The sequence below is a fragment of the Poeciliopsis prolifica genome, unplaced genomic scaffold (genome assembly GCF_027474105.1).
Source record: "Poeciliopsis prolifica strain line A6 unplaced genomic scaffold, Auburn_PproV2 SCAFFOLD011, whole genome shotgun sequence".
NCBI lineage: Eukaryota > Metazoa > Chordata > Actinopteri > Cyprinodontiformes > Poeciliidae > Poeciliopsis > Poeciliopsis prolifica.
This window is the reverse complement of record NW_026562386.1, coordinates 5,881,050-5,908,756: the sequence shown is the minus strand read 5'-3', so window position 1 is coordinate 5,908,756 and position 27,707 is coordinate 5,881,050. Positions and strand designations below refer to the sequence as shown.

Genomic DNA, 27,707 nt, shown 5'->3' with positions numbered 1-27,707 from the left:
CTGATATATTGTTATTTTTCAATGAAAATAATCTGTTTTTAAAGAGCGTCGTTTTCACAGCTCATCAGTAAACAAAATGATTCTACTTTCATGAGCCAAGGCAGATGTGAATTCTTGTAGATTGGAAACCAAGCAGTTAACAATTAACTTACAAGTAACTTTGAGATAAAATATATGAGTTGCTTTTTTGAGTGAATTCCTTAATATTGATGAAAAAGTTCTTGTTTCATTAGTTGATTATTGAAGTTATAAGAGGGGGAAATGTTTGGCTATTAGTGAAACAATCAGTCAATGAACTAATCATTTTTTAAAAATTTTTTTAGAAAAATTTGATGTTAAACTTCATCCGTATGCAGATAACAGCACAGATCAGTGTCGGTCCTCTGATTGGTGGCTTTCTTTACAGAAGGAAGTTGTGAACAGAGTTTAAAAGCTTGTGCAAGACACCAGACATTCACAGGAAGCTGGACCAGCAATGGCTCTGCTGAAGGTTCTGCTGCTGCTGGGGCTGGGTGAGTTAGAAACACTGGAGACATTTCCACTGGTTCCAGGGAGGCTGCTGGTCTCTGTGACTCTCAAACTTCCCTCTAATTTGACATTTCTTTGCATTTAAACTGTGATGTTTTTTAATCTTAAACTGTTTATTCTTTTTCTGCTGCAGCAGTCATGTTTGTACCTAATAATCTAAGTAAAGTCCTCCTTTTTCTTCAGGTATTTCAGTGAACTCAGCTGTTTCTCTACAGAAGAGGATCATTGGAGGTGAAAACTGTAAAGACAGTGAGCGTCTTTATCATGTTCGGCTGGAGAGCAGCAATGCTACTGACATGATCCGCTGTGGAGGATCTCTGATCCACGCTGAGTGGATCCTGACTGCAGCTCACTGCTTGAAGTTGGGGCCAGGATGGTAGGAAAGAGACACCAAGACAGTTTCATCTGCAGATTATCAGGTTTTCTGTTCGTTCATTATTATCTCACATTTTCTGCAGGACTAACGTAGCATTTTTAAAAGTTCATCCACGGACTGCTGGGCAGGAGAGACAATTGATTCAACAAAATCCTGTGATTTTTAAGCGCGATGGCAAGCAGCATGGCATCATGTTGTTGAAGCTTCAGACACCAGTAACAGGTGTCCCACTTGCTCAGTTACCAGACTGCAGGCATCGTCTTAAAGTGTAAGTCTTTCCCTGATCAATACCATGACTGCAGGTTTTCTGTCTCTACTCCTCCAATCCTTCTTCTTTGTTTCATCTATCCCACTGTTTTTGCCATTACTTACTGATATACATTTTAATAATATTTGTCACCTCATTTTTACTTATTTTAATATTTAAATCAACAATATTCTCTTTTGCAGCATTCTTAGTAAAACTATCAACCAACTAATTTTCTTTCACACCAATGTGGGCAAGAATCTAAATTAGTTTAACATAAGAACCATCATTTTTAATCCTGAAAATTTAGTGAATTATGTCCAATATAATATCTTCCCTTGATTCTGAATTTAACTCTTGAATACTTAATGCACTACTTGAATCTGAACAAATTAAAACCTCCCTCTCTCTTATTTCCTCAATACATTCTGGTGTCATTAAAATAACCATTAATACACCTGTATACACTGTCAATATATTTGTTATTCTTTTATTTCTCATGATATTTTGGAATCACAAATGATATACCCATTTTCTCATTCAACAATTTAGATACATCTGTATATATTTGTATGGATCTGAAAATAATGAGACACCAAAAAATGATGTTTTCATCATGGTTAATAATGAAAACATTATTAACAATTATAATAAATAGCATTGGACTTATCATACTACCTTAGTTAGTACCATTTTCAACTTGATATTTTGCACTTATTGCCCCACTTATTTATACTCTAATATTTCTTTCAGTTACATTTTTTATCCATCTATATATTTTACCTCTTTTACCTATTTGTTTTTATTTTAATCAACAGTCTTTCTTTCCATAACGTGTCATAAGCCTTTTGCACATCGAGGAAGACTGCTATTAAATTCTCCTTATTAATCTGAGCCTGTCTAATTTTATGTTCTAGGTATTAGTATTTTGACTGTATTAATAATACATTTACTAATTTCTGATTTTAATTTATTTATAATTTTCCTCATATCTACATTTTTCATATATTCCTCACTCATCACTTTAAAATTATCCCAGTTTTCTAACCCAAATTTCCATTTGCCCTCAACTTCTACCTGGTCTTCCTCTGTTTCTATTCCTATCCTAACAAAAATTGGATAATGATCACTCCCCATTGTGCTTTCCTTACATACTGTCCTGCAACTATCACCAAAAGATTAATCCCTTAAGACTTTCGCTAAATCTACATCTCCAATAACTTTCTTCAAACAGATAGGACTTACTCCAATCATATCCTGCCAAGCCTTAAATTTTAAAATAACTTGAAAATCTTCCATCATTATTTTCATTCTAATTTAAACTCTTTCTTCCTGAAGCTCAAGAGATATTTTACCAGCATTTAGAACCCCTTACCTTATCTTCCCCCTCTAAAACTAAGCATCCTGATCCTCTCACAATCCAGATTATGCCAAAATCACATTAAAATTCAACTTATTGCCAGATGACGTTTGAGCGTTTTCACTTTCAAAAGATCTGGTTCTCTTTATCAGCAACAGCCGCTTCCTCGACTCCCTCCTCCAGTCCTGCTTCCTCTGCTTTAGCACACCTGAGTCAGGTAATCAGGTCACCATTAGATCCAGAACCTGTTTAGCTCAGGTGTGTTGGAGCAGAGACACATGTAAATGATGTAGGACACTGAGCACTGGAGGTGGACACTCCTGTGTCAGTGGATGAAGTCCACATTTATTTTCTGTTCTTCATAACAATTATATTTCCACCTTGTTATCCTGTATTTTTACACTTTGTTCTTATTGTGTTTTAGAGACAATGTTGTTCAACTGGCAGGAGAGGGAGCAACGACTACAGGCCCCAATAATCAGCGATGTGAGAGAAATATTGAAGTTATGAGAATAAAATATTTGTCTGTCTACAGAAAATGTTGAATGAATAACATGTTCATGATTCTCATGCGTTACTACAGCAATCAATGTTGCTGTTCCAGCACATCTTCAATGTGTCGACATCAATGTTGTTTCGCTTCCCGCTGACACACCAGTGTATGGGAATGTATTCACTGCTTCAGCACCCAACAAGGATATCTGCTATGTAAGTTTGTTTTTTCAATATCTCCCTACAATGATTAGAAGAATGTTTTGTTTTACAGCATAAATAAATATATTGATATCAATTTTTTTACAGGACGACGATGGTGGAGCAGCGTTGCACAACGGCATGATTTATGGTGTGATTTCTCATGGTGGACCAGATGCATGTCAGAAACCAGTTGTAATCATGAATGTGTGTAGATACAAGCAGTGGATAAAAAAAAGAACTGGGCTTAAATAAAAAATAAACTTTCATGAAATAAAACTCTCAGCAAATTTCCTCTCACATATAATTGTGTCTTCATCAGTTTGATTCACATGTTTGTAGAGTTAGAATAAATCAAAAGTTGAGTTTTTTCTCACCTGATCTTGACCTCCCTATTGGAGCTTTCTCTGCCTCAGAAATGAAAAATAAATCAATACATGAAACAGACACATTTCCTGGCTGATTGTCTTTACATTCATGGTTCAGTTTGTTCAGTTGATATTTTCCCTGAACTGAGTCTAAAAACGTGACACGAGTTTTAAATCACATGAAGAGGAACATCAGAAGTAATTTATTGATTCAGTTTTTTTTCCTCCTCACTGGCAATAAATGTATATGTACAACTTTGGACATGCAGCTCAAGGAAAGATGAACACACTGAGATGCAGATTATTCTGGATTCTTTTGCTTGTGAACCAAGACAAAATGACCTAAATATAAGTTGAATTAGAGTATTTATCCATCCATGCATTTAATAAACATCCTTGTCCCCAGTGGGGTCAGGAACAAAGTATTCATATTCATCAAGAGTTGTAGTTGTTCAATCACAAAATATAATGATTATAATAAAAAAATATATGTCATTAGTTTTCAATCACAAACAGAAGAACACCTCAAGTAATTTTTATTTATTCAGTTTTTTCTCTCCTCACTGGCACAAACCAGTGGCGCAAAGGGGCGCTGCACTAGAGGGGGCGTCAAAACCCCCAATAGAAAAAATGTTTTCTATATTTAACAGCATGAAATTATCAATAACGGAGTCTTTATGCACATTTATCTTTGTTTTCAGATTTGTTTTATGGCATCTTCAAATCTATTTTGATAGAGATCTTAATGGGTGTCTTAAAGAATCAGATAGTATTTTGCAAAGATTTGAAGTTCTTTAAGTTTATAGCATTATTTATTTCCTGGTTCGGTAAAGGGATCCTAAAAATCCACATTCATGGAAACATCTGCCTCTCCCAGCTGCTTCCTTCCCTGAGAAAAAATATACCAACACAAGTAGGAATATTTTTCCCATCTTGTTTTATTACCTATATGTGTAACAAGCAGGTGAAATTCTATTGTTGGCTTTACCATAACGTATCCCCTATATCGTTACTTGCAGACAGATCATATTTTCTTCACCTCTAAAGGAACTGGACTGGTTTCAAACCAGTTGTGGTATTAATAGTTTAATTATTTTGTGACAAACTCCTTAATCATGCTCAGCCCTTTATTTTAAAAATGTTCAGTGTGCATCTATGTGCATGTGAGGAGATAAAACAAAGACAAAGAGTCCTTTTGTCCATAACAGAGTGTTCCTTATGAATTCCTTGTAATATTTCTTGCCTATTAAAGCACAAGATTCACAGTTTCTTTTACGAAAGACATTTTAGTTACATTTTGTTTTTCACTATGTAGCATCAGGTCTTTTTTTCTATTTTTTGTATTGATGTTTGTCCTTAACTTGATCTTTGTTATCAAATTAACTCCATTTTACACCAAACTAACATTTAGTCACAGAAAACATGTTTTTTTTCTTTTTTTCAATTAGGAGACGAATATGTAATCATGCCTCTAATTAGTCAAGTCACAGATTGTTCCTCACTGGTTCATCAGACAAGGTCCGTAAGTTCAGGAAGGTTTGGTTTACATTTACAGAATTGTTTTCACAGTAAATGTGACTGGAGTGTGATCCAGTCAAAATCTGGATCACAGCATATCTAATTCTGGACCCGTTTCATTTAAAGGACAATTCGACAAAACCTGAGTCGACAGATTTTGCATTTAGCCAACATCAACGAGACTGTGGCTAGTATGGACGTTAGCACAGAAACTCGCAGAGAGTTTAGAATGGAGACTAACATGGAGCCCAGCATAGAATCTAGATCTCACCCACTAGAAGCTAGCACTGATATATTGTTATTTTTCAATGAAAAGAATCTGTTTTTATAGAGGGTCGTTTTTCACAGCTCATCAGTAAACAAAATGATTCTACTTTCATGAGCCAAGGCAGATGTGAATTCTTGTAGATTGGAAACCAAGCAGTTAACAATTAACTTACAAGTAACTTTGAGATAAAATATATGAGTTGCTTTTTTGAGTGAATTCCTTAATATTGATGAAAAAGTTCTTGTTTCATTGGTTGATTATTCAAGTTATAAGAGGGGGAAATGTTTGGCTATTAGTGAAACAATCAGTCAATGGACCAAGAATTTTTGAAAGTTTTTTTAGAAAAATTCGATGTTAAAATTCATCCGTATGCAGATAACAGCACAGATCAGTGTCGGTCCTCTGATTGGTGGCTTTCTTTACAGAAGGAAGTTGTGAACAGAGTTTAAAAGCTTGTGCAAGACACCAGACATTCACAGGAAGCTGGACCAGCAATGGCTCTGCTGAAGGTTCTGCTGCTGCTGGGGCTGGGTGAGTTAGAAACACTTGAGACACTGGAGACATTTCCACTGGTTCCAGGGAGGCTGCTGGTCTCTGTGACTCTCAAACTTCCCTCTAATTTGAAACTTCTTTGCATTTAAACTGTGATGCTTTTTAATCTTAACTGATTATTCTTTTTCTGTTGCAGCAGTCATGTTTGTACCTAATTTCTAAGTAAAGTCCTCCTTTTTCTTCAGGTGTTTCAGTGAACTCAGCTGTTTCTCTACAGAAGAGAATCATTGGAGGTGAAAACTGTAAAGACAGTGAGCGTCTTTATCATGTTCGGCTGGAGAGCAGCAATGATACTGAAATGATCCGCTGTGGAGGATCTCTGATCCACGCTGAGTGGATCCTGACTGCAGCTCACTGCTTGAAGTTGGGGCCAGGATGGTAGGAAAGAGACACAAAGACAGTTTTATCGGCAGATTATCAGGTTTTCTGTTCGTTCATTATAATCTCACATTTTCTGCAGGACTCACGTAGCAATCTTAAAAGTTCATCCACGGACTGCTGGGCAGGAGAGACAATTGATCAAACAAGATCCTGTGATTTTTAAGCGCGATGGCAAGCAGCATGGCATCATGTTGTTGAAGCTTCAGACACCAGTAACAGGTGTCCCACTTGCTCAGTTACCAGACTGCAGGCATCGTCTTAAAGTGTAAGTATTTCCCTGATCAATACCATGACTTCAGGTTTTCTGTCTCTACTCCTCCAATCCTTCTTCTTCTTTGTTTCCTCTATCGCACTGTTTTTGCGATTACTTACTGATATACATTTTAATAATATTTGTTACCTCATTTTTATTTATTTTAATATTTAAATCAACAATATTCTCTTTTGCAGCACTCTTAGTAAAACTATCAGCCAACTCATTTTCTTTCACACCAATGTGGGCGGGAATCGAAACTAGGGCGGGAATCGAAACTAGTTTAACATAAGAACCAGCATTTTTAATCCTGAAAATTTAGTGAATTATGTCCAATATAATATCTTCCCTTGATTCTGAATTTAACTCTTGAATACTTAATGCACTACTTGAATCTGAACAAATTAAATCCTCCCTCTCTCTTGTTTCCTCAATCCATTCTAGTGTCATTGTAAATCCCCATTTCATTGTATGTTCTAGGTGGGGTTGTTGCCCATAGTGTCCAGTAGGGGCACTGTAGTTCAGTTTTTTTGTTTAGTCGGTGCGAGTCTCCTGTCAGTCAGCACTTTGGGCAGAAGTACCCATGGACAGGAGGAAGAGGAGGAGCATCTTCATTTTGTACTTGAGCTGGCGCTCATATTTTCAGTAGCGTTTAGGACAGCACGACAACCTTTACCGCTGTGGACTTTGTAGCCCTCGGACGGCGGAGCGAGGTGCTCTTTTGGAGCTTTATTTGGTTGATGTAATGTATTCATGTTTTATGTGATGTATTCATGTTTTGTGTGTTTTTCTTTAGTTTTCACGGTGACTCATTAACTGGTTCAAACCCAGTAAAAGTGAATATACTGCACCCGTCGAAGCTCTCCGTGTTTTTCTTGGGTCTGAGGGACTGCTACAGTCATTAAAATAACCATTAATACACCTGTATACACTGTCAATTTATTTGTTATTCTTTTATTTCTCATTATATTTTGGAATCACAAATGATATACCTACTTTCTCATTCAACAATTTAGATACATCTGTATACATTTGTATGGATCTGAAAATAATGAGACACCAAAAAATGATGTTTTCATCATGATTTTTAATGAAAACATCGTTAACCATTATAATGAATTTCATTGGACTTATCATACTACCTTATTTAGTACCATTTTCAACTTGATATTTTGCACTTATTGCCCCACTTATTTATACTCTAATATTTCTTTCAGTTAATTTTTTTATCCATCTATATATTTTACCTCTTTTACCTATTTGTTTTTATTTAAATCAACAGTCCTTCTTTCCATAACGTGTCATATAAATAATTTAATATTTGTCTGTACTGTTATTTCACTTCCTCTTTTAATATGTATCTTTGCAAACACTTTAGCTAATAACTAGACTTTGTTTTTATTATCTATTATAATATTTCCATTTCTTTTTATTACTGGGACAACATACTCTTTTGAACTTCCAGACATTTTTTAATTGTATTCCAAACACTGTTTAGTGAAGGGTTTGGAATATTATTTCCCCCAAAGATTCACAAATTTTCTCCAATAATCCCTTTTACCATTTCTTATAGTTTTCACAACTTTTGCCTGTTTCCTTTTATAACTTATCACATTTTGGAAACAAATAATTTTCCGTTGTTTAATTGCTGTTGAATGTTCTGTTGTCCTCCAAGGAAATATCTTCTTTTTTTAATACCAGTACTTCTAGGATTTAATATTTTGGCTGTATTAATAATACATTTACTGATTTCTGATTTTAATTTATTTATAATTTTCCTTATATCTACATTTTTCATATTATCCTAACTCATCACTTTAAAATTATCCCAGATTTCTAACCCAAATTTCCATTTGCCCTCAACTTCTACCTGGTCTTCCTCTGTTTCTATTTCTATCCTAACAAAAATTGGATAATGATCACTCCCCATTGTGCTTTCCTTACATACTGTCCAGCTGCAACTATCACCAAAAGATTAATCCCTTAAGACTTTCGCTAAATCTACATCTCCAATAACTTTCTTCAAACTGATAGGACTTACTCCAATCACATCCTGCCAAGCCTTAAATTTTAATATAACTTTAAAATCTTCCATCATTATTTTCATTCTAATTTAAACTCTTTCTTCCTGAAGCTCAAGAGATATTTTACCAGCATTTAGAACCCCTTACCTTATCTTCCCCCTCTAAAACTAACCATCCTGATCCTCTCACAATCCAGATTATGCCAAAACCACATTAAAATTCAACTTATTGCCAGATGACGTTTGAGGGTTTTCACTTTAAAAAAAATCTGGTTCTCTTTATCAGCAACAGCCGCTTCCTCGACTCCCTCCTCCAGTCCTGCTTCCTCTACTTCAGCACACCTGAGTCAGGTATTCAGGTCACCAGCAGAACCAGAACCTGTTTAGCTCAGGTGTGTTGGAGCAGAGACACATGTAAATGATGTAGGACACTGAGGACTGGAGGTGGACACTCCTGTCTCAGTGGATGAAGTCCACATTTATTTTCTGTTCTTCATAACGATTAATTTTCCACCTTGTTATCTTGTATTTTTACACTTTGTTCTTATTGTGTTTTAGAGATAATGTTGTTCAACTGGCGGGAGAGGGACCAACACCGCCCGGCCCCTATATTGAGCGATGTGAGAGAGACATTGAAGTTATGAGAATAAAATATTTTTCTGCCTCTACAGAAAAGGTTGAATGAATAACATTTATGATTCTCATGTGGCACTATAGTAACTGATGATGGTGTTCCAGCACATCTTCAATGTGTCGACGTCAATGTTGTTTCGCTTCCCACTGACTTGCCAGTGTATGGGAATGTATTCACTGCTTCAGCACCAAACCAGGATATCTGCTATGTAAGTTTGTTTTCTCAATATCTCCCTACAATGATTAGAAGAATGTTTTGTTTTACAACATAAATAAATATATTGATATCAATTTTTTTTACAGGACGACGATGGTGGAGCAGCGTTGCACAACGGCATGATTTATGGTGTGATTTCTCATGGTGGACCAGATGCATGTCAGAAACCAGTTGTAATCATGAATGTGTGTAGATACAAGCTGTGGATACAGAAAAGAACTGGGCTTCAATGAAAAATAAACTTTCATGAAATAAAACTCCCAGCAAATTTCCTCTCACATATAATTGTGTCTTCATCAGTTTGATTCACATGTTTGTAGAGTTAGAATAAATCAAAAGTTGAGTTTTTTTCTCACCTGATCTTGACCTCCCTAATGGAGCTTTCTCTGCCTCAGAAATGAAAAATAAATCAATACATGAAACAGACACATTTCCTGGCTGATTGTCTTTACATTCATGGTTCAGTTTGTTCAGTTGATATTTTCCCTGAACTGAGTCTAAAAACGTGACATAAGTTTTAAATCACATGAAAAGGAACACGAAAAGTAATTTATTGATTCAGTTTATTTTCCTCATCACTGGCAATAAATTTATATGTACAACTTTGGACATGCAGCTCAAGGAAAGACTGTTTTGCTTGTGAACCAAGACAAAATGACCTAAATATAAATTGAGTTAGAGTATTTATCGATCCATGGATTTAATAAACATCCTTGTCCCGAGTGGGGTCAGGAACAAAGTATTCATATTCATGAAGAGTTGTACTTGTTCATCACAAAATATAATGATTATAATAAAAAAATATATGTCATTAGTTTTCAATCACAAGCAGAGGAACACCTCAAGTAATTTTTATTTATTCAGATTTTTCTCTCCTCACTGGCACAAACCAGTGGCGCAAAGGGGCGCTGCACTAGAGGGGGCGCTGCACTAGAGGGGGCGTCAAAACCCCCAATAGAAAAAATGTTTTCTATATTTAACAGCATGAAATTATCAATAACGGAGTAAATTAAAGTACATTTATGTCTTTATGCACATTTATCTATGTTTTCAGATTTGTTTTATGGCATCTTCAAATCTATTTTGATAGAGATCTTAATGGGTGTTTTAAAGAATCAGATAGTATTTTGCAAAGATTTGAAGTTCTTTAAGTTTATAGCATTATTTATTTCCTGGTTCGGTAAAGGGATCCTAAAAATCCACATTCATGGAAACATCTGCCTCTCCCAGCTGCTTCCTTCCCTGAGAAAAAATATACCAACACAAGTAGGAATATTTTTCCCATCTTGTTTTATTACCTATATGTGTAACAAGCAGGTGAAATTTTATTGTTGGCTTTACCATAACTTATCCCCTATATCGTTACTTGCAGACAGATCATATTTTCTTCACCTCTAAAGGTACTGGACTGGTTTGAAACCAGTTGTAGTATTAATAGTTTAATTATTTTGTGACAAACTCCTTAATCATGCTCAGCCCTTTATTTTAAAAATGTTCAGTGTGCATCTATGTGCATGTGAGGAGATAAAACAAAGACAAAGAGTCCTTTTGTCCAGAACAGAGTGTTCCTTATGAATTTCTTGTAACATTTCTTGTAACATTTCTTGCCTATTAAACCACAAGATTCACAGTTTCTTTTACGAAAGACATTTTAGTTACATTTTGTTTTTCACTATGTAGCATCAGGTCTTTTTTTTCTATTTTTTGTATTGATGTTTGTCCTTAACTTGATCTTTGTTAGCACATTAGCTCCACTTTACACCAAACTAACATTTAGTCACAGAAAACATGTTTTTTTTTTTCAATTAGGAGATGAATATGTAATCATGCCTCTAATTAGTCAAGTCACAGATTGTTCCTCACTGGTTCATCAGACAAGGTAGGTAAGTTCAGGAAGGTTTGGTTTACATTTACAGAATTGTTTTCACAGTAAATGTGACTGGAGTGTGATCCAGTCAAATTCTGGATCACAGCATATTTAATTCTGGACCCGTTTCATTTCAAGGACAATTCAACAAAACCTGAGTCGACAGATTTTGCATTTAGCCAACATCAACGAGACTGTGGCTAGTATGGACGTTAGCACAGAAACTCGCAGAGTTTAGAATGGAGACTAACATGGAGCCCAGCATAGAATCTAGATCTCACTCACTAGAAGCTAGCACTGATATATTGTTATTTTTTAAAGAAAAGAATATGTTTTATAGAGGGTCGTTTTCACAGCTCATCAGTAACAAAATGATTCTACTTTCATGAGCCAAGGCAGATGTGAATTCTTGTAGATTGGAAACCAAGCAGTTAACATTAACTTACAAGTAACTTTGAGATAAAATATGAGTTTCTTTTTTGAGTGAATTTCTTAATATTGATGAAAAAGTTCTTGTTTCATTGGTTGATTATTGAAGTTATAAGGGGGAAATGTTTGGCTATTAGTGAAACAATCAGTCAATGGACCAAGAATTTTTGAAAGTTTTTTTTTAGAAAAATTCAATGTTAAAATTCATCCGTATGCAGATAACAGCACAGATCAGTGTCAGTCCTGTGATTGGTGGCTTTCTTTACAGAAGGAAGTTGTGAACAGAGTTTAAAAGCTTGTGCAAGACACCAGACATTCACAGGAAGCTGGACCAGCAATGGCTCTGCTGAAGGTTCTGCTGCTGCTGGGGCTGGGTGAGTTAGAAACACTGGAGACACTGGAGACATTTCCACTGGTTCCAGGGAGGCTGCTGGTCTCTGTGACTCTCAAACTTCCCTCTAATTTGAAACTTCTTTGCATTTAAACTGTGATGTTTTTAAATCTTAAACTGTTTATTCTTTTTCTGTTGCAGCAGTCATGTTTGTACCTGATTTCTAAGTAAAGTCTTCCTTTTTCTTCAGGTATTTCAGTGAACTCAGCTGTTTCTCTCCAAAAGAGAATCATTGGAGGTGAAAACTGTAAAGACAGTGAGCGTCTTTATTATGTCCGGCTGGAGACCAGCATTGATAATGTCATTATCCGCTGTGGAGGATCTCTGATCCACGCTGAGTGGATCCTGACTGCAGCTCACTGCGTGATGTTCTGGCCAGGATGGTAGGAAAGAGACACAAAGACAGTTTTATTGGCAGAATATCAGGTTTTCTGTTCGTTCATTATAATCTCACCTTTTCTGCAGGACTAACGTAGCAATCGTAAAAGTTCATCCACGGACTGCTGGGCAGGAGAGACAATTGATCCAACAAAATCCTTTGATTTATTCTCGCGATGACAGGTATCATGGCATCATGTTGGTGAAGCTTCAGACACCAGTAACAGGTGTCCCACTTGCTCAGTTACCAGACTGCAGGCATCGTCTTAAAGTGTAAGTCTTTCCCTGATCAATACCATGACTTCAGGTTTTCTGTCTCTACTCCTCCAATCCTTCTTCTTTGTTTCCTCTATCCCACTGTTGTTGCGATTACTTACTGATATACATTTTAATAATATTTGTTATCTCATTTTTATTTATTTTAATATTTAAATCAACAATATTCTCTTTTGCAGCACTCTTAGTAAAACTATCAGCCAACTCATTTTCTTTCACACAAATGTGGGCAAGAATCTAAATTAGTTTAACATAAGAACCATAATTTTTAATCCTGAAAATTTAGTGAATTATGTCCAATATAATATCTTCCCTTGATTCTGAATTTTACTCTTGAATACTTAATGCACTACTTGAATCTGAACAAATCAAAACATCCCTCTCTCTTGTTTCCTCAATCCATTCTAAAGTCATTAAAATAGCGATTAATACACCTGTATACACTGTCAATTTATTTGTTGTTCTTTATTTCTCATTATATTTTGGAATCACAAATGATATACCTACTTTCTCATTCAACAATTTAGATGAATGTGTATATATTTCTATGGATCTGAAAATAACGAGACACCAAAAAATTATCTTATTATCATGGTTAATAATAAAAACATAATCAGGTAATCAGGTCACCAGCAGAACCAGAACCTGTTTAGCTCAGGTGTGTTGGAGCAGATACACATGTAAAGGATGCAGGACATGTGGACACTCCTGTGTCAGTGAATGAAGTCCTTCATGAATTTATTTTCTGTTCTTCATTACAATTAATTTTCCACCTTGTTATCTTGTATTTTTACACTTTGTTCTTATTGTGTTTTAGAGACAATGTTGTTCAACTGGCCGGAGAGGGACCAACATCGCTCGATACCAATAATCAGCAATGTGAGAGAAATATTGAAGTTATGAGAATAAAATATTTTTCTGTGTCTACAGAAAATGTTGCATGAATAACATGTTCATGATTCTCATGCGTTACTACAGCAATCAATGTTGCTGTTCCAGCACATCTTCAATGTGTCGACATCAATGTTGTTTCACTTCCCGCTGCCATGCCAGTGTACGGGAATGTATTCACTGCTTCAGCACCCAACAAGGATATCTGCTATGTAAGTTTGATTTCTCAATATCTGTACAATGATTAGAAGAATTTTCTGTTTTACAACATAAATATTTCAATAACATTTTTCTACAGGGTGATGATGGTGGAGCAGCGGTGCACAACGGCATGATTTATGGTGTGATTTCTCATGGTGGACCAGATGCATGTCAGAAACCAGTTGTAATCATGAATGTGTGTATATACAAAAAGTGGATAAAAAAAAGAACTGGGCTTCAATGAAAAATAAACTGTAATGAAATAAAATTCTCAGTAAATTTCCTCTCACATATAATTGTGTCTTCATCAGTTTGATTCACATGTTTGTAGAGTTAGAATAAATCAAAAGTTGAGTTTTTTCTCACCTGATCTTGACCTCCCTAATGGAGCTTTCTCTGCCTCAGAAATGAAAAATAAATCAATACATGAAACAGACACATTTCCTGGCTGATTGTCTTTACATTCATGGTTCAGTTTGTTCAGTTGATATTTTCCCTGAAAACGTGACATGAGTTTTAAATCACATGAAGAGGAACACCAGAAGTAATTTATTGATTCAGTTTATTTTCCTCCTCACTGGCAATAAATTTATATGTACAACTTTGGACATGCAGCTCAAGGAAAGATGAACACACAGAGATGCAAATGATTCTGGATTCTTTTGCTTGTGAACCAAGACAAAATGACCTAAATATAAGTTGAATTAGAGTATTTATCCATCCATGCATTTAATAAACATCCTTGTCCCCAGTGGGGTCAGTAACAAAGTATTGATATTCATCAAGAGTTGTACTTGTTCAATCACAAAAAAAGTAATGAAAATAAAAAAAATAGATAACATGAATTTTAAATCACAAGTAGAGGAACACCAGAAGTAATTTATTTATTCAGGTTTTTCTCTCCTCACTGGCACGAACCAGTGGCACAAAAAGTGGGTATGCAAGGCATAGAGGCGCTGCACTAGAGGGGGCGTCAAAACCCCCAATAGAAAAAATGTTTTCCTAGTTGGCATTTTCTATATTTAACAGCATGAAATTATCAATAACGGAGTAACAGCACTGATTAGGAGCCCCTCTGCTCCTTCACCTCCCCTCCTATTTCTCTCCCTTCCCACACAGGTGGCTTGGGACCCTAAGAGAACAAACTCAGGAGCGTTGTTTTTCTTTTTTTTAAATCTTAGACTACCACTCTTAGTGTACTTGATAGCAAGATGGATTCTTTAAGTAAAAATTATTTGTATAAGTTTATGTGTGTATCAAATTAGTCTGTGTCATTTGCAGGTTTCATACCAGTATTAGTAGTAATAGGTTATTTATTTTTAGACCAGCTTCATGACAGTGTCCAGTCCACATGGGCTTATAAAACACACAAACGCGTTCAAAGTTGCAGACAGAAGCAAACATCAACACATCCTTTGAACATAAAGAGTCCTCTTTCAAAGGAGACAATTTTTTAAAAACATACTAAGCTAACAAAAACAGAGAATCAATCTGCATATTAATTTTCTGATAATTATCGAGATTTAACAGAGACAGAGACACATTGTTTGATCAACACAAAAGATTATTGAGATTAAAGCTTTTTCAGGTTGTACATAATATACAGTTTGGTTTGCTTCCTATATTGTTGTACTTTTCATCACTTTATTTGTCAATGACAAGTACTGTGAATGTTTTTTCTTTATTCAACTTTTGGGAAAAATAATTAAGAACAGATGAATGATCATTGAATATGGATAGTTCTTTTCCATCGTTCAATTATCTTTATATCCACACAAGACAAGTTGTGAAGCAACTTCTAGACTCTAGATGTAATGAGAATTATGTCAAATGTAATCTACAATGGGTCACACTCAGTTTTGAGCCTAAAATTATGTGATAAAGTTGAAAAAAAAAACAGAGACATTTAATGCAGCATCTTTCTAGCACTGCTTCATGACAGATAAAGTGTCTGTGTTGCTTTTAGCTCTGTGTTTTCGGTCGTACCACTCTCATCACATCTAATCTCATCAGACCTTGGAAGCAAAGCACAGTTGGGCCCGGTTTGTCCTAGAATGAAAGACCGCATTGGAATACCAGGTGTTGTAGACTTTTGCTGGATCTTTCAATAAAATATATTTTGTAAAATTTGACAGTGAAGCAAAATGTGCAAGAGCAGAGGTATGAATATATGTGGAAGTGGTCTGTGTTGAGTTAAAAAGTGTGAAAATGTAAAAGTCTTTAGTGCCCTCTTGCTTGGGCGAAGGATTAAAGCACATGATGAAGCACCAGCTGCGGAGGGTTGTTGGTTCAATCCTCAACTCCCATCCCACTGTGGGGTGAACTACTGCTATCATCGTTACCGTAAACACAACTAAATAACAATTACAAAACAACAAAATCAGAGAAAATTCTTCCACATCAATTTCTTTTAAAATAAAACTTTTTAAAAAAAATACAGGTGTGTTTCTGTGTCTGGTGAATGTTTGGTTAAAATAAGCTTGTTCTTCATTCACGTTATTCACGATATACAATTTAATCCACACATAAGAATAGAAATATTCATCATAAAATTATTCAAATTAAAGTACATAACTTATCCCCTATATTGTTACTTGCAGACAGATCATATTTACTTCACCTCTAAAGGAACTGGACTGCTTTCAAACCAGTTGTAGTATTAATAGTTTAATTATTTTGGGACAAACTCCTTAATCATGCTCAGCCCTTTATTTTAAAAATGTTCAGTGTGCATCTATGTGCATGTGAGCAGATAAAATAAAGACAAAGAGTCCTTTTGTCCATAACAGAGTGTTCCTTATGAATTTCTTGTAACATTTCTTGCCTATTAAACAACAAGATTTATCGTTTCTTTTACGAAAGACATTTTAGTTACATTTTGTTTTTCACTGTGTAGCATCAGGTCTCTTTTTTCTATTTTTTGTATTAATGATTGTCCTTAACTTGATCTTTGTTAGCAAATTAGCTCCACTTTACACCAAACTAACATTTAGTCACAGAAAACATGTTTTTTTTTTCTTCTTTTTTTCGATTAGGAGGTGAATATGTAATCTTGCCTCTAATTAGTCAAGTCACAGATTGTTACTCGCTTGTTCGTCACACGAAGTGCGTAAGTTCAGGAAGGTTTGGTTTACATTTACAGAATTGTTTTCACAGTAAATGTGACTGGAGTGTGATCCAGTCAAAATCTGGATAACAGCATATTTAATTCTGGACCCGTTTCATTTCAAGGACAATTCAACAAAACCTGAGTCGACAGTTTTTGCATTTAGCCAACATCAACGAGACTGTGGCTAGTATGGACGTTAGCACAGAAACTCGCAGAGAGTTTAGAATGGAGACTAACATGGAGCCCAGCATAGAATCTAGATCTCACTCACTAGAAGCTAGCACTGTAATATTGTTATTTTTCAATGAAAAGAATCTGTTTTTAAAGAGCGTCGTTTTCACAGCTCATCAGTAAACAAAATGATTCTACTTTCATGAGCCAAGGCAGATGTGAATTCTTTTAGATTGGAAACCAAGCAGTTAACATTTAACTTACAAGTAACTTTGAGATAAAATATATGAGTTGCTTTTTTGAGTGAATTCCTTAATATTGATGAAAAAGTTCTTGTTTCATTAGTTGATTATTCAAGTTATAAGAGGGGGAAATGTTTGGCTATTAGTGAAACAATCAGTCAATGAACTAAGCATTTTTTTAAAAAATTTTTTGAAAAATTTGATGTTAAACTTCATCCGTATGCAGATAACAGCACAGATCAGTGTTGGTCCTGTGATTGGTGGCTTTCTTTACAGAAGGAAGTTGTGAACAGAGTTTAAAAGCTGCTGCAGGACTGCAGACATTCACAGGAAGCTGGACCAGCAATGGCTCTGCTGAAGGTTCTGCTGCTGCTGGGGCTGGGTGAGTTAGAAACACTGGAGACACTGGAGACATTTCCACTGGTTCCAGGGAGGCTGCTGGTCTCTGTGACTCTCAAACTTCCCTCTAATTTGACATTTCTTTGCATTTAAACTGTGATGCTTTTTAATCTTAAACTGATTATTCTTTTTCTGTTGCAGCAGCCATGTTTGTACCTGATTTCTGAGTAAAGTCCTCCTTTTTCTTCAGGTGTTTCAGTGAACTCAGCTGTTTCTCTACAGAAGAGGATCATTGGAGGTGAAAACTGTAAAGACAGTGAGCGTCTTTATCATGTTCGGCTGGAGAGCAGCAATGCTACTGACATGATCCGCTGTGGAGGATCTCTGATTCACCCTCGGTGGATCCTGACTGCAGCTCACTGCTTGAAGTCGGGGCCAGGATGGTAGGAAAGAGACACAAAGACAGTTTTATTGGCAGATTACCAGGTTTTCTGTTTGTTCATTATAATCTCACATTTTCTGCAGGACTCACGTAGCAATCTTAAAAGTTCATCCACGGACTGCTGGGCAGCAGAGACAATTGGTCAAACAATATCCTTTTATTTTTAAGTATGATGGCAAGAAGCATAACATCATGTTGTTGAAGCTTCAGACACCAGTAACAGGTGTCCCACTTGCTCAATTAACAGACTGCAGGCATCGTCTTAAAGTGTAAGTCTTTCCCTGATCAATACCATGACTTCAGGTTTTCTGTCTCTACTCCTCCAATCCTTCTTCTTCTTCTTTGTTTCCTCTATCCCACTTCTGTTGCGATTACTTATTGATATACATTTTAATATTTGTTACCTCATTTTTATTTATTTTAAAATTTAAATCAACAATATTCTCTTTTGCAGCAATCTTAGTAAAACTATAAGCCAACTCATTTTCTTTCACACCAATGTGGGCGAGAATCTAAATTAGTTTAACATAAGAACCATCATTTTTAATCCTGAAAATTTAGTGAATTATGTCCAATATAATATCTTCCCTTGATTCTGAATTTAACTCTTGAATACTTAATGCACTACTTGAATCTGAACAAATGAAAACCTCTGTCTCTCTTGTTTCCTCAATACATTCTAGTGTCATTAAAATAGCGATTAATACACCTGTATACACTGTCAATTTATTTGTTGTTCTTTATTTCTCATTATATTTTGGAATCACAAATGATATACGTACTTTTTCAGTAAAAATTTAGTTGCATCTGTATATATTTCTATGGATCTGAAAATAATGAGACACCAAAAAATGATGTTATCATCATGGTTAATAATGAAAACATTATTAACAATTATAATAAATAGCATTGGACTTATCATACTACCTTGGGTAGTACCATTTTCAACTTGATATTTTGAAATTATTCAAATATTGGCCTACCTATTTTTACTTTAATATTTCTTTCACTTAATTTTTTTTATCCATCTATATATTTTACCTCTTTTACCTACTTGTTTTTATTTTAATCAACAGTCCTTCTTTCCATAACGTGTTTTAAGCCTTTTGCACATCCAGGAAGACTGCTATTAAATTCTTCTTATTAATCTGAGCCTGTCTAATTTCATGTTCCAGGTATTATTCAGGATCTATTGTACTTCTGCCTTTTCTAAATACAAATTGATACGACGTTATCTTCTCCTTAGATCATAAGAAAATGAATCAATCTGTTATTTACCATTTTTTACATTATTTTACCTAAATATGATGTTAGAGCTATTGGTCTGTAGCTTTCAGCTGATTTAGGATCTCTATCAGGTTTACAAATGGGTATAATGATAGCTTCTTTCCACTTATCAGGTAATATCCCTTCCTCCGACACCTTATACAATTCCAATAATATTTCTTCACTCACATCACTAAGATGCTTTAACATAGTATAACTGATTTGATCATCCCGAGGAGTTGATTTACTGGAATTCTTCAGTGCATTATTTAACTATATCAAAGAAAACTTCATATTAATAACATTCTTACAATCTTCATTATTATGAAATAATTCAATATTTGTCTGTACTGTTATTTCACTTCCTCTTTTGTCTTTATTATTAAGATTATCTGTAATATGTATCTTTGCAAACACTTTAGCTAATAACTAGGCTTTATTTTTATTATCTATTATAATATTTCAATTTCCTTTTATTACTGGGTAAAAATATTCTTTTGAACTTCCAGACATTTTCTAATTGTATTCCAAACCCTGTTTAGTGAAGGGTTTGGAATATTATTTCCCCCAAAGATTCACAATATTTCCTCCAATAATCCCTTTTAGCATTTCTTATACTTTTCACAACTTTTGCCTGTTTCCTTTTATAACTTATCACATTTTGGAAACAAATAATTTTCTGCTGTTTAATTGCTGTTGAACATTCTGGTGTCTTCCAAGGAAATATCTTCTTTTTTTAATACCAGTACTTCTAGGAATTAATATTTTGGCTGTATTAATAATACATTTACTAAATTCTGATTTTAATTTATTTATAATTTTCCTTATATCTACATTTTTCATATATTCCTCACTCATCACTTTAAAATTATCCCAGTTTTCTAACCCAAATTTCCATTTGCCCTCAACTTCTACCTGGTCTTCCTCTGTTTCTATTCCTATCCTAACAAAAATTGGATAATGATCACTCCCCATTGTGCTTTCCTTACATACTGTCCAGCTGCAACTATCACCAAAAGATTAATCCCTTAAGACTTTCGCTAAATCTACATCTCCAATAACTTTCTTCAAACTGATAGGACTTACTCCAATCATATCCTGCCAAGCCTTAAATTTTAAAATAATTTTAAAATCTTCCATCATTATTTTCATTCTAATTTAAACTCTTTCTTCCTGAAGCTCAAGAGATATTTTACCAGCATTTAGAACCCCTTACCTTATCTTCCCCCTCTAAAACTAACCATCCTGATCCTCTCACAATCCAGATTATGCCAAAACCACATTTAAATTCAACTTATTGCCAGATGACGTTTGAGCGCTTTCACTTTCAAAAAATCTAGTTCTCTTTATCAGCAACAGCCGCTTCCTCGACTCCCTCCTCCAGTCCTGCTTCCTCTGCTTTAGCACACCTGAGTCAGGTAATCAGGCTACCAGCAGATCCAGAACCTGTTTAGCTCAGGTGTGTTGGAGCAGAGACACATGTAAAGGACGCAGGACATTTGGACACTCCTGTATCAGTGGATGAAGTCCTTCATGAATTTATTTTCTGTTCTTCATAACAATAAATTTTACACCTTGTTATCCTGTATTTTTACACTTTGTTCTTATTGTGTTATTGTTTAGAGGCGATGTTGTTCAGCTGGCCGGAGAGGGACCAACATCGCTCGATACCAATAATCAGCAATGTGAGAGAAATATTGAAGTTATGAGAATAAAATATTTTTCTGTGTCTACAAAGAAGGTTGAATGAAGAACATGTTCATTTTTCTCATGTTTCACTACAGCAATCAATGCTGCTGTTCCAGCACATCTTCAATGTGTCGACATCAATGTTTATTCGCTTCCCGCTTTCATGCCATTTTACGGGAATGTATTCTCTGCCGGAGCAGCAAACAAGTATATATGCTATGTAAGTTTGTTTTTTCAACATCTCTCTACAATGATGAGAATAATTTTCTGTTTTACAACATAAATATATCAATAACATTTTTCTACAGGGTGATGATGGTGGAGCAGCGTTGCACAACGGCATGATTCATGGTGTGATTTCTCATGGTGGCCGATTTGTATTTTCAAATCATGTCTTACACTTAGGTACAAGTATATGGAGCAGACTGATAGAGATACGATTTATCATGAATGTGTGTAAATACAAAAGGTGGATAAAAAAAAGAACTGGGCTTAAATAAAAAATAAACTTTCATGAAATAAAACTCTCAGCAAATTTCCTCTCACATATAATTGTTTCTTCATCAGATTGATCCACATGTTTGTAGAGTTAGAATAAATCAAAAGTTGAGTTTTTTCTCACCTAATCTTGACCTCCCTAATGGAGCTTTCTCTGCCTCAGAAATGAAAAATAAATCAATAAATGCATGAAACAGACACATTTCCTGGCTGATTGTCTTTACATTTATGGTTCAGTTTGTTCAGTTGATATTTTCCCTGAACTGAGTCTAAAAATGTGACACGAGTTTTAAATCACATGAAGAGGAACACCAGAAGTAATTTATTTATTCAGTTTTTTTTCCTCCTCACTGGCAATAAATGTATATGTACAACTTTGGACATGCAGCTCAAGGAAAGATGAACACACTGAGATGCAGATTATTCTGGATTGCTTGTGAACCAAGACAAAATGACCTAAATATAAGTTGAATTAGAGTATTTATCCATCCATGCATTTAATAAACATCCTTGTCCCCAGTGGGGTCAGGAACAAAGTATTGATATTCATCAAGAGTTGTACTTGTTCAATCACAAAATATAATGATTATAATAAAAAATACATGTCATTAGTTTTCAATCACAAGCAGAGGAACACCAGAAGTAATTTATTTATTCAGTTTTTTCTCTCCTCACTGGCAAGAACCAGTGGCGCAAAAAGTGGGTATGCAAGGCATAGAGGCGCTGCACTAGAGGGGGCGTCAAAACCCCCAATAGAAAAAATGTTTTCCTAGTTAGCATTTTCTACATTTAACAGCATGAAATTATAAATAACGGAGTAACAGCACTGATTAGGAGCCCTTCTGCTCCTTCACCTCCCCTCCTATTTCTCTCCCTTCCCACACAGGTGGCTTGGGACCCTAAGAGAACAAACTCAGGAGCGTTGTTTTTCTTTTTTTTAAATCTTAGACTACCACTCTTAGTGTACTTGATAGCAAGATGGAGCGGCAACAATAAATATACTCACATGTATATTTATTGTTATTGATTCTTTAAGTAAAAATTATTTGTACAAGTTTATGTGTGTATCAGACAAATGAGTCCACTGTCACTACAGCCTTTAGACTCAAAAGGCAGGGGCACACTTTAGTTTAAATGTCTTATTCAGTATCACTACAGTGGGTTGAGATGTTTCTCATGAGTCAGATCAGATGTAATGTCCAGTCAGTAACTGTTATCCTACAAGGAGATCATTTAAATTTATAGATTAATTTAATGAATGAATCATTCTGTTTGATATCAGACAGAATGGGTCAGGAGAGGAACACCACAGACCCGTTAGAACCTAAAGAACCAGACATCAGTCTCTTCATCCCCCAATCATTTCTGGAGACCGAAAAATAATGTGAATTGCAATTTAAAAGAACAAATCATACACATAGATTAATAGTAAATCAACAAATATTGTGAAGGGAACATTAAAAACATTTTGTTAGGATTGTGTAGGAAAAAGATTGATATATTTTATAAATCCAATGTTTTGTGATCAATATAACCCTTTTTCATTCATTTATTGATTTATTTTTCATTTCCGAGGCAGAGAAAGCTCCATTAGGGAGGTCAAGAAAGGGTGAGAAAAAACAAAACTACTGATTCATTCTAACTCTACAAACGTGTGGATCAATCTGATGAAGAAACATTTATAAAATCACATGTGAGAGAAAATTTGCTGAGAATTATATTTCATGATAGTTCATGTTTTATTGAAACTCAGTTCTTTTAATCCACTTCTTGTATTCACACACATCCACGATGATAAAGACGCTCCATGTCATCACAGTTTCGACCTCCAATGATCCTCTTCTGCAGAGAAACAGGTGAGTCCACCAAAACACCTGATGAAGAAAATGGAGGACTGTGGTCAGAAATCAGGTCCAAACATGACTGCTGGAACAGAAACAGGATAAACAGTTGAAGATTAAAAAGCATCACAATTTCTTTGCAAAGAAGTGTCACTTTGACACTAAGTGCTGCTGCTCAGCCTCTGGTGTTTACAATTGCATCAAAGCAATAAAAAATTTTTTTTTTTTAAAACTGTAAAAGCAAAGATGAAAGAGGTCTGTCTCTTTAAGAAAAAAAAAATCACATCAGTTAAATTTTACCAAAGTTTTATGTAGGAGATATTTCTCTATTTTCAGTTAAATATCAGAATTTAGATTAGTTTATTCTCATTTGCTTAATTTCTACTTGCATTATAATTAGAATTTTTGTTTAATTTTAGTTATTTAGAATACGTTTTTGTCTAGTAATTCACTTAGTAAATTTTAGTTTGGGACATTAGTGTTTAGGTAGCTCATTATGCACGTGGCTGGTCATATGTTTTTTTTTTTCATTCTCAGCCAGTTAGTCACGTCAGTATAGCAGTCACTTCACCCAGTCGGTTTACCCTCCAGTAACTTATTTTGCCTAGGTTTAGGGTTATTTTCATCTTTTTGGACTGTGTAAGTCAAAATCCACTGTGCATCAAGTGGCTATTTGAGTTGAATTCATTTTTGCTTTGATCACCTCAAAGTCTTGAGTTTTTTTATTTTTGAATTTGAGTTTTTGGACAAATAGTCATTACAGTTTCTTTTAAATGTGTTTTAAAAATCTAAACTGTTTTCATTTCATTGGATGAATTTCTGTGAGTTTAAATTTTTTGTTGTAACTTTGAATTTACAACAAATCCAAATGCTCTGTACTACCCAACACTGTAATGGTGTTCTTTTTCAAAATAAAATAATCTGTTTGTAGAGGGTGATTTACGCAGCTCATCAATAAACAAAATGATTCTACTTTCAAAGGCAGATGTGAATTCTTGTATATTGGAAACCAAACAATTTTTCTTAAAAAAACCCATCAACCTATATGTCAAATTTGTGGCAACCAGAAGCTACCGTTAATTAATTTAGCCTGTTTTGAAATATTATCTTAAAACTTCTTTCATTCCAGATTTTGACTTTTAAAAGGATTTTAATTATTTAACTTTTTATTTCTTTGTATCTTTATTAAAAATGTGATTATTTTGACATTAGGATATTGTTATTTAATTGTATTATGTGACTTCTGGGTCATTATTTTGTGCACAGCTCTTGGGTCTTCTTGGAGTTTAAAGTTCTCTCGAACCAAATCAGGAAAAGTAACTCCAGAGCTGCAGAGTTTAAATACTGCATGTTCATTTCTGATGTAAAATAAAGAACAAAACTCAATAAATAAATTACTTTTGGTGTTCCTCTTCATGTGATTTAAAACTCATGTCATATTTTTAGATTCAGTTCAGGAAAAATAACTGAACAAACTGAACCATGAATGTAAAGACGATCAGCCAGGAAATATATGTTTATCATGCATTTATTAATTCAATTTTCATTACTGAGGCAGAGAAAGTCAAGATCAGATGAGAAAAAACTAAACTATTGATTTATTCTAACTCTACAAACATGTGGATCAAACCGACGCAGATACAATTATGAGATATGTGGGTCGAAATTTGATGAGACTTTTATTTCTTGATAGTTTATGTTTCATCAAATCCCAGTTGCTACTTTTATCCACCACAGGTATTCACAGACATCGATGATTGCAACTGGTCTCTGACATGCATCTGGTCCACCAAGACAAATAATGCCATAAATCAGGTCGTTGTACATCACTGCTCCACCAGGGTCGCTCTGGAGAAAAACATATCAATACATTTGTTTTAAAACAGAAAAGTCTTTGAATCACTGCAGAGAGATATACAAGAAATAAACTTACAAAACAAATATCCTTGTTCGGTGCTACAGCATACAATACATGCCCAAATGTCGGGATGATGATGGAAACAGAAACAACTTTCATGTCGACACATTGAAGATATCGTGAAACAGCACCACCAGGAGGTACTGTAGAGAAAATAAGAATCATAAACTTGTTCTTAACTTGATCTTCTCTGTAGAGACAGAAACAAAGATTTTATTCTCATAACTTCAATATTTCTCTCACATCGCTGATTATTGGGGCCAGTTGTTGTTCCTCCCTCTCCTGCCAGCTGAATAATATCACCTCTAAAACACAATAAGAATAAAATGTAAAAATACAAGGTAACAATGGAGAAAATTAATTGTTATCAAGAACAATGAAAGAACAGAAAATAAATCCATGAAGGACTTCATCCACGGATACAAGAGAGTCCACCTCCAGTCCTCAGTGTCCAGCGTCCTATACATGTGTCTCTGCTCCAACACACCTGAACTTAATGAGTTCTGGTTCTGCTGGTGCCCTGATTACCTGACTCAGGTGTGCTGAAGCACAGGCAGCAGGACTGGAGGAGTGGAGACAGAAAACCTGAAGTCATGTTTTTGATCAGAGAAAGACTTGCATGTTAAGACGATAGTTGCAGTCTGGCAGCCGAGCAAGTGGGACATCTGTTACTGGTTTCTCAAGCTTCAGCAACATGATGTCATGCAACTCGCTGAAAGTCACAGGTGAGTCTCGGATTATCTGGCTGTGCTTTATAACAGTCCTTGGATGAACTTTTAAGAATGCTCTGTTAGTCCTGCAGAAAATGTGAGATTATAATGAACAGACAGAAAACCTGATCATCTGCAGATAAAACTGTCTTCATGTCTCTTTGCTACCATCCTGGGTCTGACAGCCAGCAGCGAGCTGCAGACAAGATCCACTGAGGGTGGATCAGAGATCCTCCACAGCGGCTCACATGAGTACCATTGCTGCTCTCCAGCCTAACATGATAAAGACGCTCCGTGTCATCACAGTTTTGACCTCCAATGATTCTCTTCTGCAGAGAAACAGCTGAGTTCACTGAAACACCTGAAGAAGAAAAAGGAGGACTTTACTCAGAAATCAGGTGCAAACATGGCTGCAGGAACATAAAAGGATAAACAGTTAAAAATTAAAAACATCACAGTTTATATGCAAAGAAGTTTCAATCTGAGTCAGATTGAAACTCCCTGGAACCAGTGGAAGTGTCTCCAGTGTTTCCAACTCACCCAGTCCCAGCAGCAGCAGAACCTTCAGCAGAGCCATCGCTGGTCCAGCTTCCTGTGAATGTCTGCAGTCCTGCAGCAGCTTTTAAACTTTGTTCACAACTTCCTGCTTCAAGCCACCAATCACAGGACTGACACTGATCTGTGCTGTCCTCTGTATACAGAGAAACTTTAACATATCATTGTTCTAAAGAAATGTGAAAAAGTTATTCAGTTCTTGATTGTATACCTGATGAAATAAAACAAATTTACTGAAGAAAGGGTGACTCGTCCTTGTTTTCAGGTTGATTTTTTTCAAAAGAAAAAAATGGTTTCCAATTTACAAGATTTCAGTCCTTCCTTTTGTCTTGAAACTAGAATAATTTTTAAAAAGAACAATTTTACAGTGCTGCATGGTAAATAGCATGTGCATTTGTTGTAAATCCAAAATTACAACAAAAAAATTAAAACTCAGAAATTCACCCTTGATTTTTAAAACACGTTTAAATAAAACCATGGTAAAATTTGAACTCATATGATTCTTTTTATTAAAGACATAAACCTATTTCATCACCCATGATTCTTTGCTTACACAGTTTTTCTTGATTGCTTTGATGCATTTGTAAACACAAGAGGTTGAACAGCAGCACTTAGGGTCAAAGTGACACATTTTGTTAGCCAAAGGCTCAAACTGTGCCACAACATTGAAAATATTAAACAAAAGCAAATATTACTCTAATTTACCTTGAAATAAACATGACATGTTCCAATCTATCATTACATAATAAATGACAAAATACAAAACTTAATCTTCAATGATGACCGGAGGTTTTTAAAGTGTAGGAGGTCTAGCCTCCATGTTAGCCTAAATGCTTGTCTCTATGCTAGCCATCAATCCATTTTTAGGACAGGTGTGAGTGGCACGGTCACCCTGGACAGGTCACCTGACAGACAGGTGAAACAGCCATGCACACATATTCACACCAATGGAGAATTTAGACAGACCAATAAACCTAACAGTTATATTTTTGGGCTATGGGATGAAGCCGGAGTAACTGGAGAGAATTCACGCATGCAAAGGGAGAAAATGCAAACTCCATGCAGAAAGACCCCGGG

The 27,707-nt window shown here is 35.2% G+C and overlaps 5 protein-coding genes across 6 annotated transcripts; 4 read left to right on the top strand and 1 right to left on the bottom strand.

The window, feature by feature from the left end:
- Nucleotides 1-415: 415 nt before the first annotated feature.
- LOC129363968 (trypsin-like) lies at nt 416-3,651 on the top strand. Its single transcript, XM_055036319.1, has 6 exons — nt 416-512; nt 712-904; nt 987-1,172; nt 2,936-2,997; nt 3,095-3,219; nt 3,313-3,651. Exons 1-6 carry the CDS (start codon nt 476-478, stop codon nt 3,457-3,459), a joined length of 750 nt encoding a protein of 249 aa, XP_054892294.1. The 5' UTR covers nt 416-475; the 3' UTR covers nt 3,460-3,651.
- A 2,147-nt stretch (nt 3,652-5,798) lies between these two features.
- LOC129364465 (trypsin-4-like) lies at nt 5,799-9,843 on the top strand. Its single transcript, XM_055037103.1, has 6 exons — nt 5,799-5,889; nt 6,096-6,288; nt 6,371-6,556; nt 9,126-9,187; nt 9,285-9,409; nt 9,504-9,843. Exons 1-6 carry the CDS (start codon nt 5,853-5,855, stop codon nt 9,648-9,650), a joined length of 750 nt encoding a protein of 249 aa, XP_054893078.1. The 5' UTR covers nt 5,799-5,852; the 3' UTR covers nt 9,651-9,843.
- Nucleotides 9,844-11,988: 2,145 nt separating this feature from the next.
- LOC129364464 (trypsin-4-like) lies at nt 11,989-14,286 on the top strand. The gene is made up of 6 exons (XM_055037102.1): nt 11,989-12,087; nt 12,295-12,487; nt 12,570-12,755; nt 13,576-13,637; nt 13,737-13,861; nt 13,948-14,286. The coding sequence occupies exons 1-6, from the start codon at nt 12,051-12,053 to the stop codon at nt 14,092-14,094; spliced, it is 750 nt and encodes a 249-aa protein (XP_054893077.1). The 5' UTR covers nt 11,989-12,050; the 3' UTR covers nt 14,095-14,286.
- Nucleotides 14,287-17,705: 3,419 nt separating this feature from the next.
- On the top strand, nt 17,706-21,804 carry LOC129363979 (prostate-specific antigen-like). 2 transcript variants are annotated; one of them, XM_055036328.1, is made up of 6 exons: nt 17,706-17,754; nt 17,962-18,154; nt 18,237-18,422; nt 21,043-21,104; nt 21,204-21,328; nt 21,417-21,804. In XM_055036328.1, exons 1-6 carry the CDS (start codon nt 17,718-17,720, stop codon nt 21,606-21,608), a joined length of 795 nt encoding a protein of 264 aa, XP_054892303.1. In that variant the 5' UTR covers nt 17,706-17,717; the 3' UTR covers nt 21,609-21,804. The 2 variants fall into 2 exon arrangements, with proteins under 2 accessions (XP_054892303.1, XP_054892304.1); XM_055036329.1 differs by having other exon boundaries at nt 21,204-21,315; nt 21,417-21,552.
- Nucleotides 21,805-24,977: 3,173 nt separating this feature from the next.
- LOC129364256 (kallikrein-2-like) lies at nt 24,978-26,681 on the bottom strand. The gene is made up of 6 exons (XM_055036806.1): nt 26,616-26,681; nt 26,244-26,436; nt 25,985-26,161; nt 25,609-25,670; nt 25,381-25,508; nt 24,978-25,295 (listed from the first exon to the last, which is right to left on the bottom strand). The coding sequence occupies exons 1-6, from the start codon at nt 26,650-26,652 to the stop codon at nt 25,152-25,154; spliced, it is 741 nt and encodes a 246-aa protein (XP_054892781.1). The 5' UTR covers nt 26,653-26,681; the 3' UTR covers nt 24,978-25,151.
- Between the last annotated feature and the right edge of the window lie 1,026 nt (nt 26,682-27,707).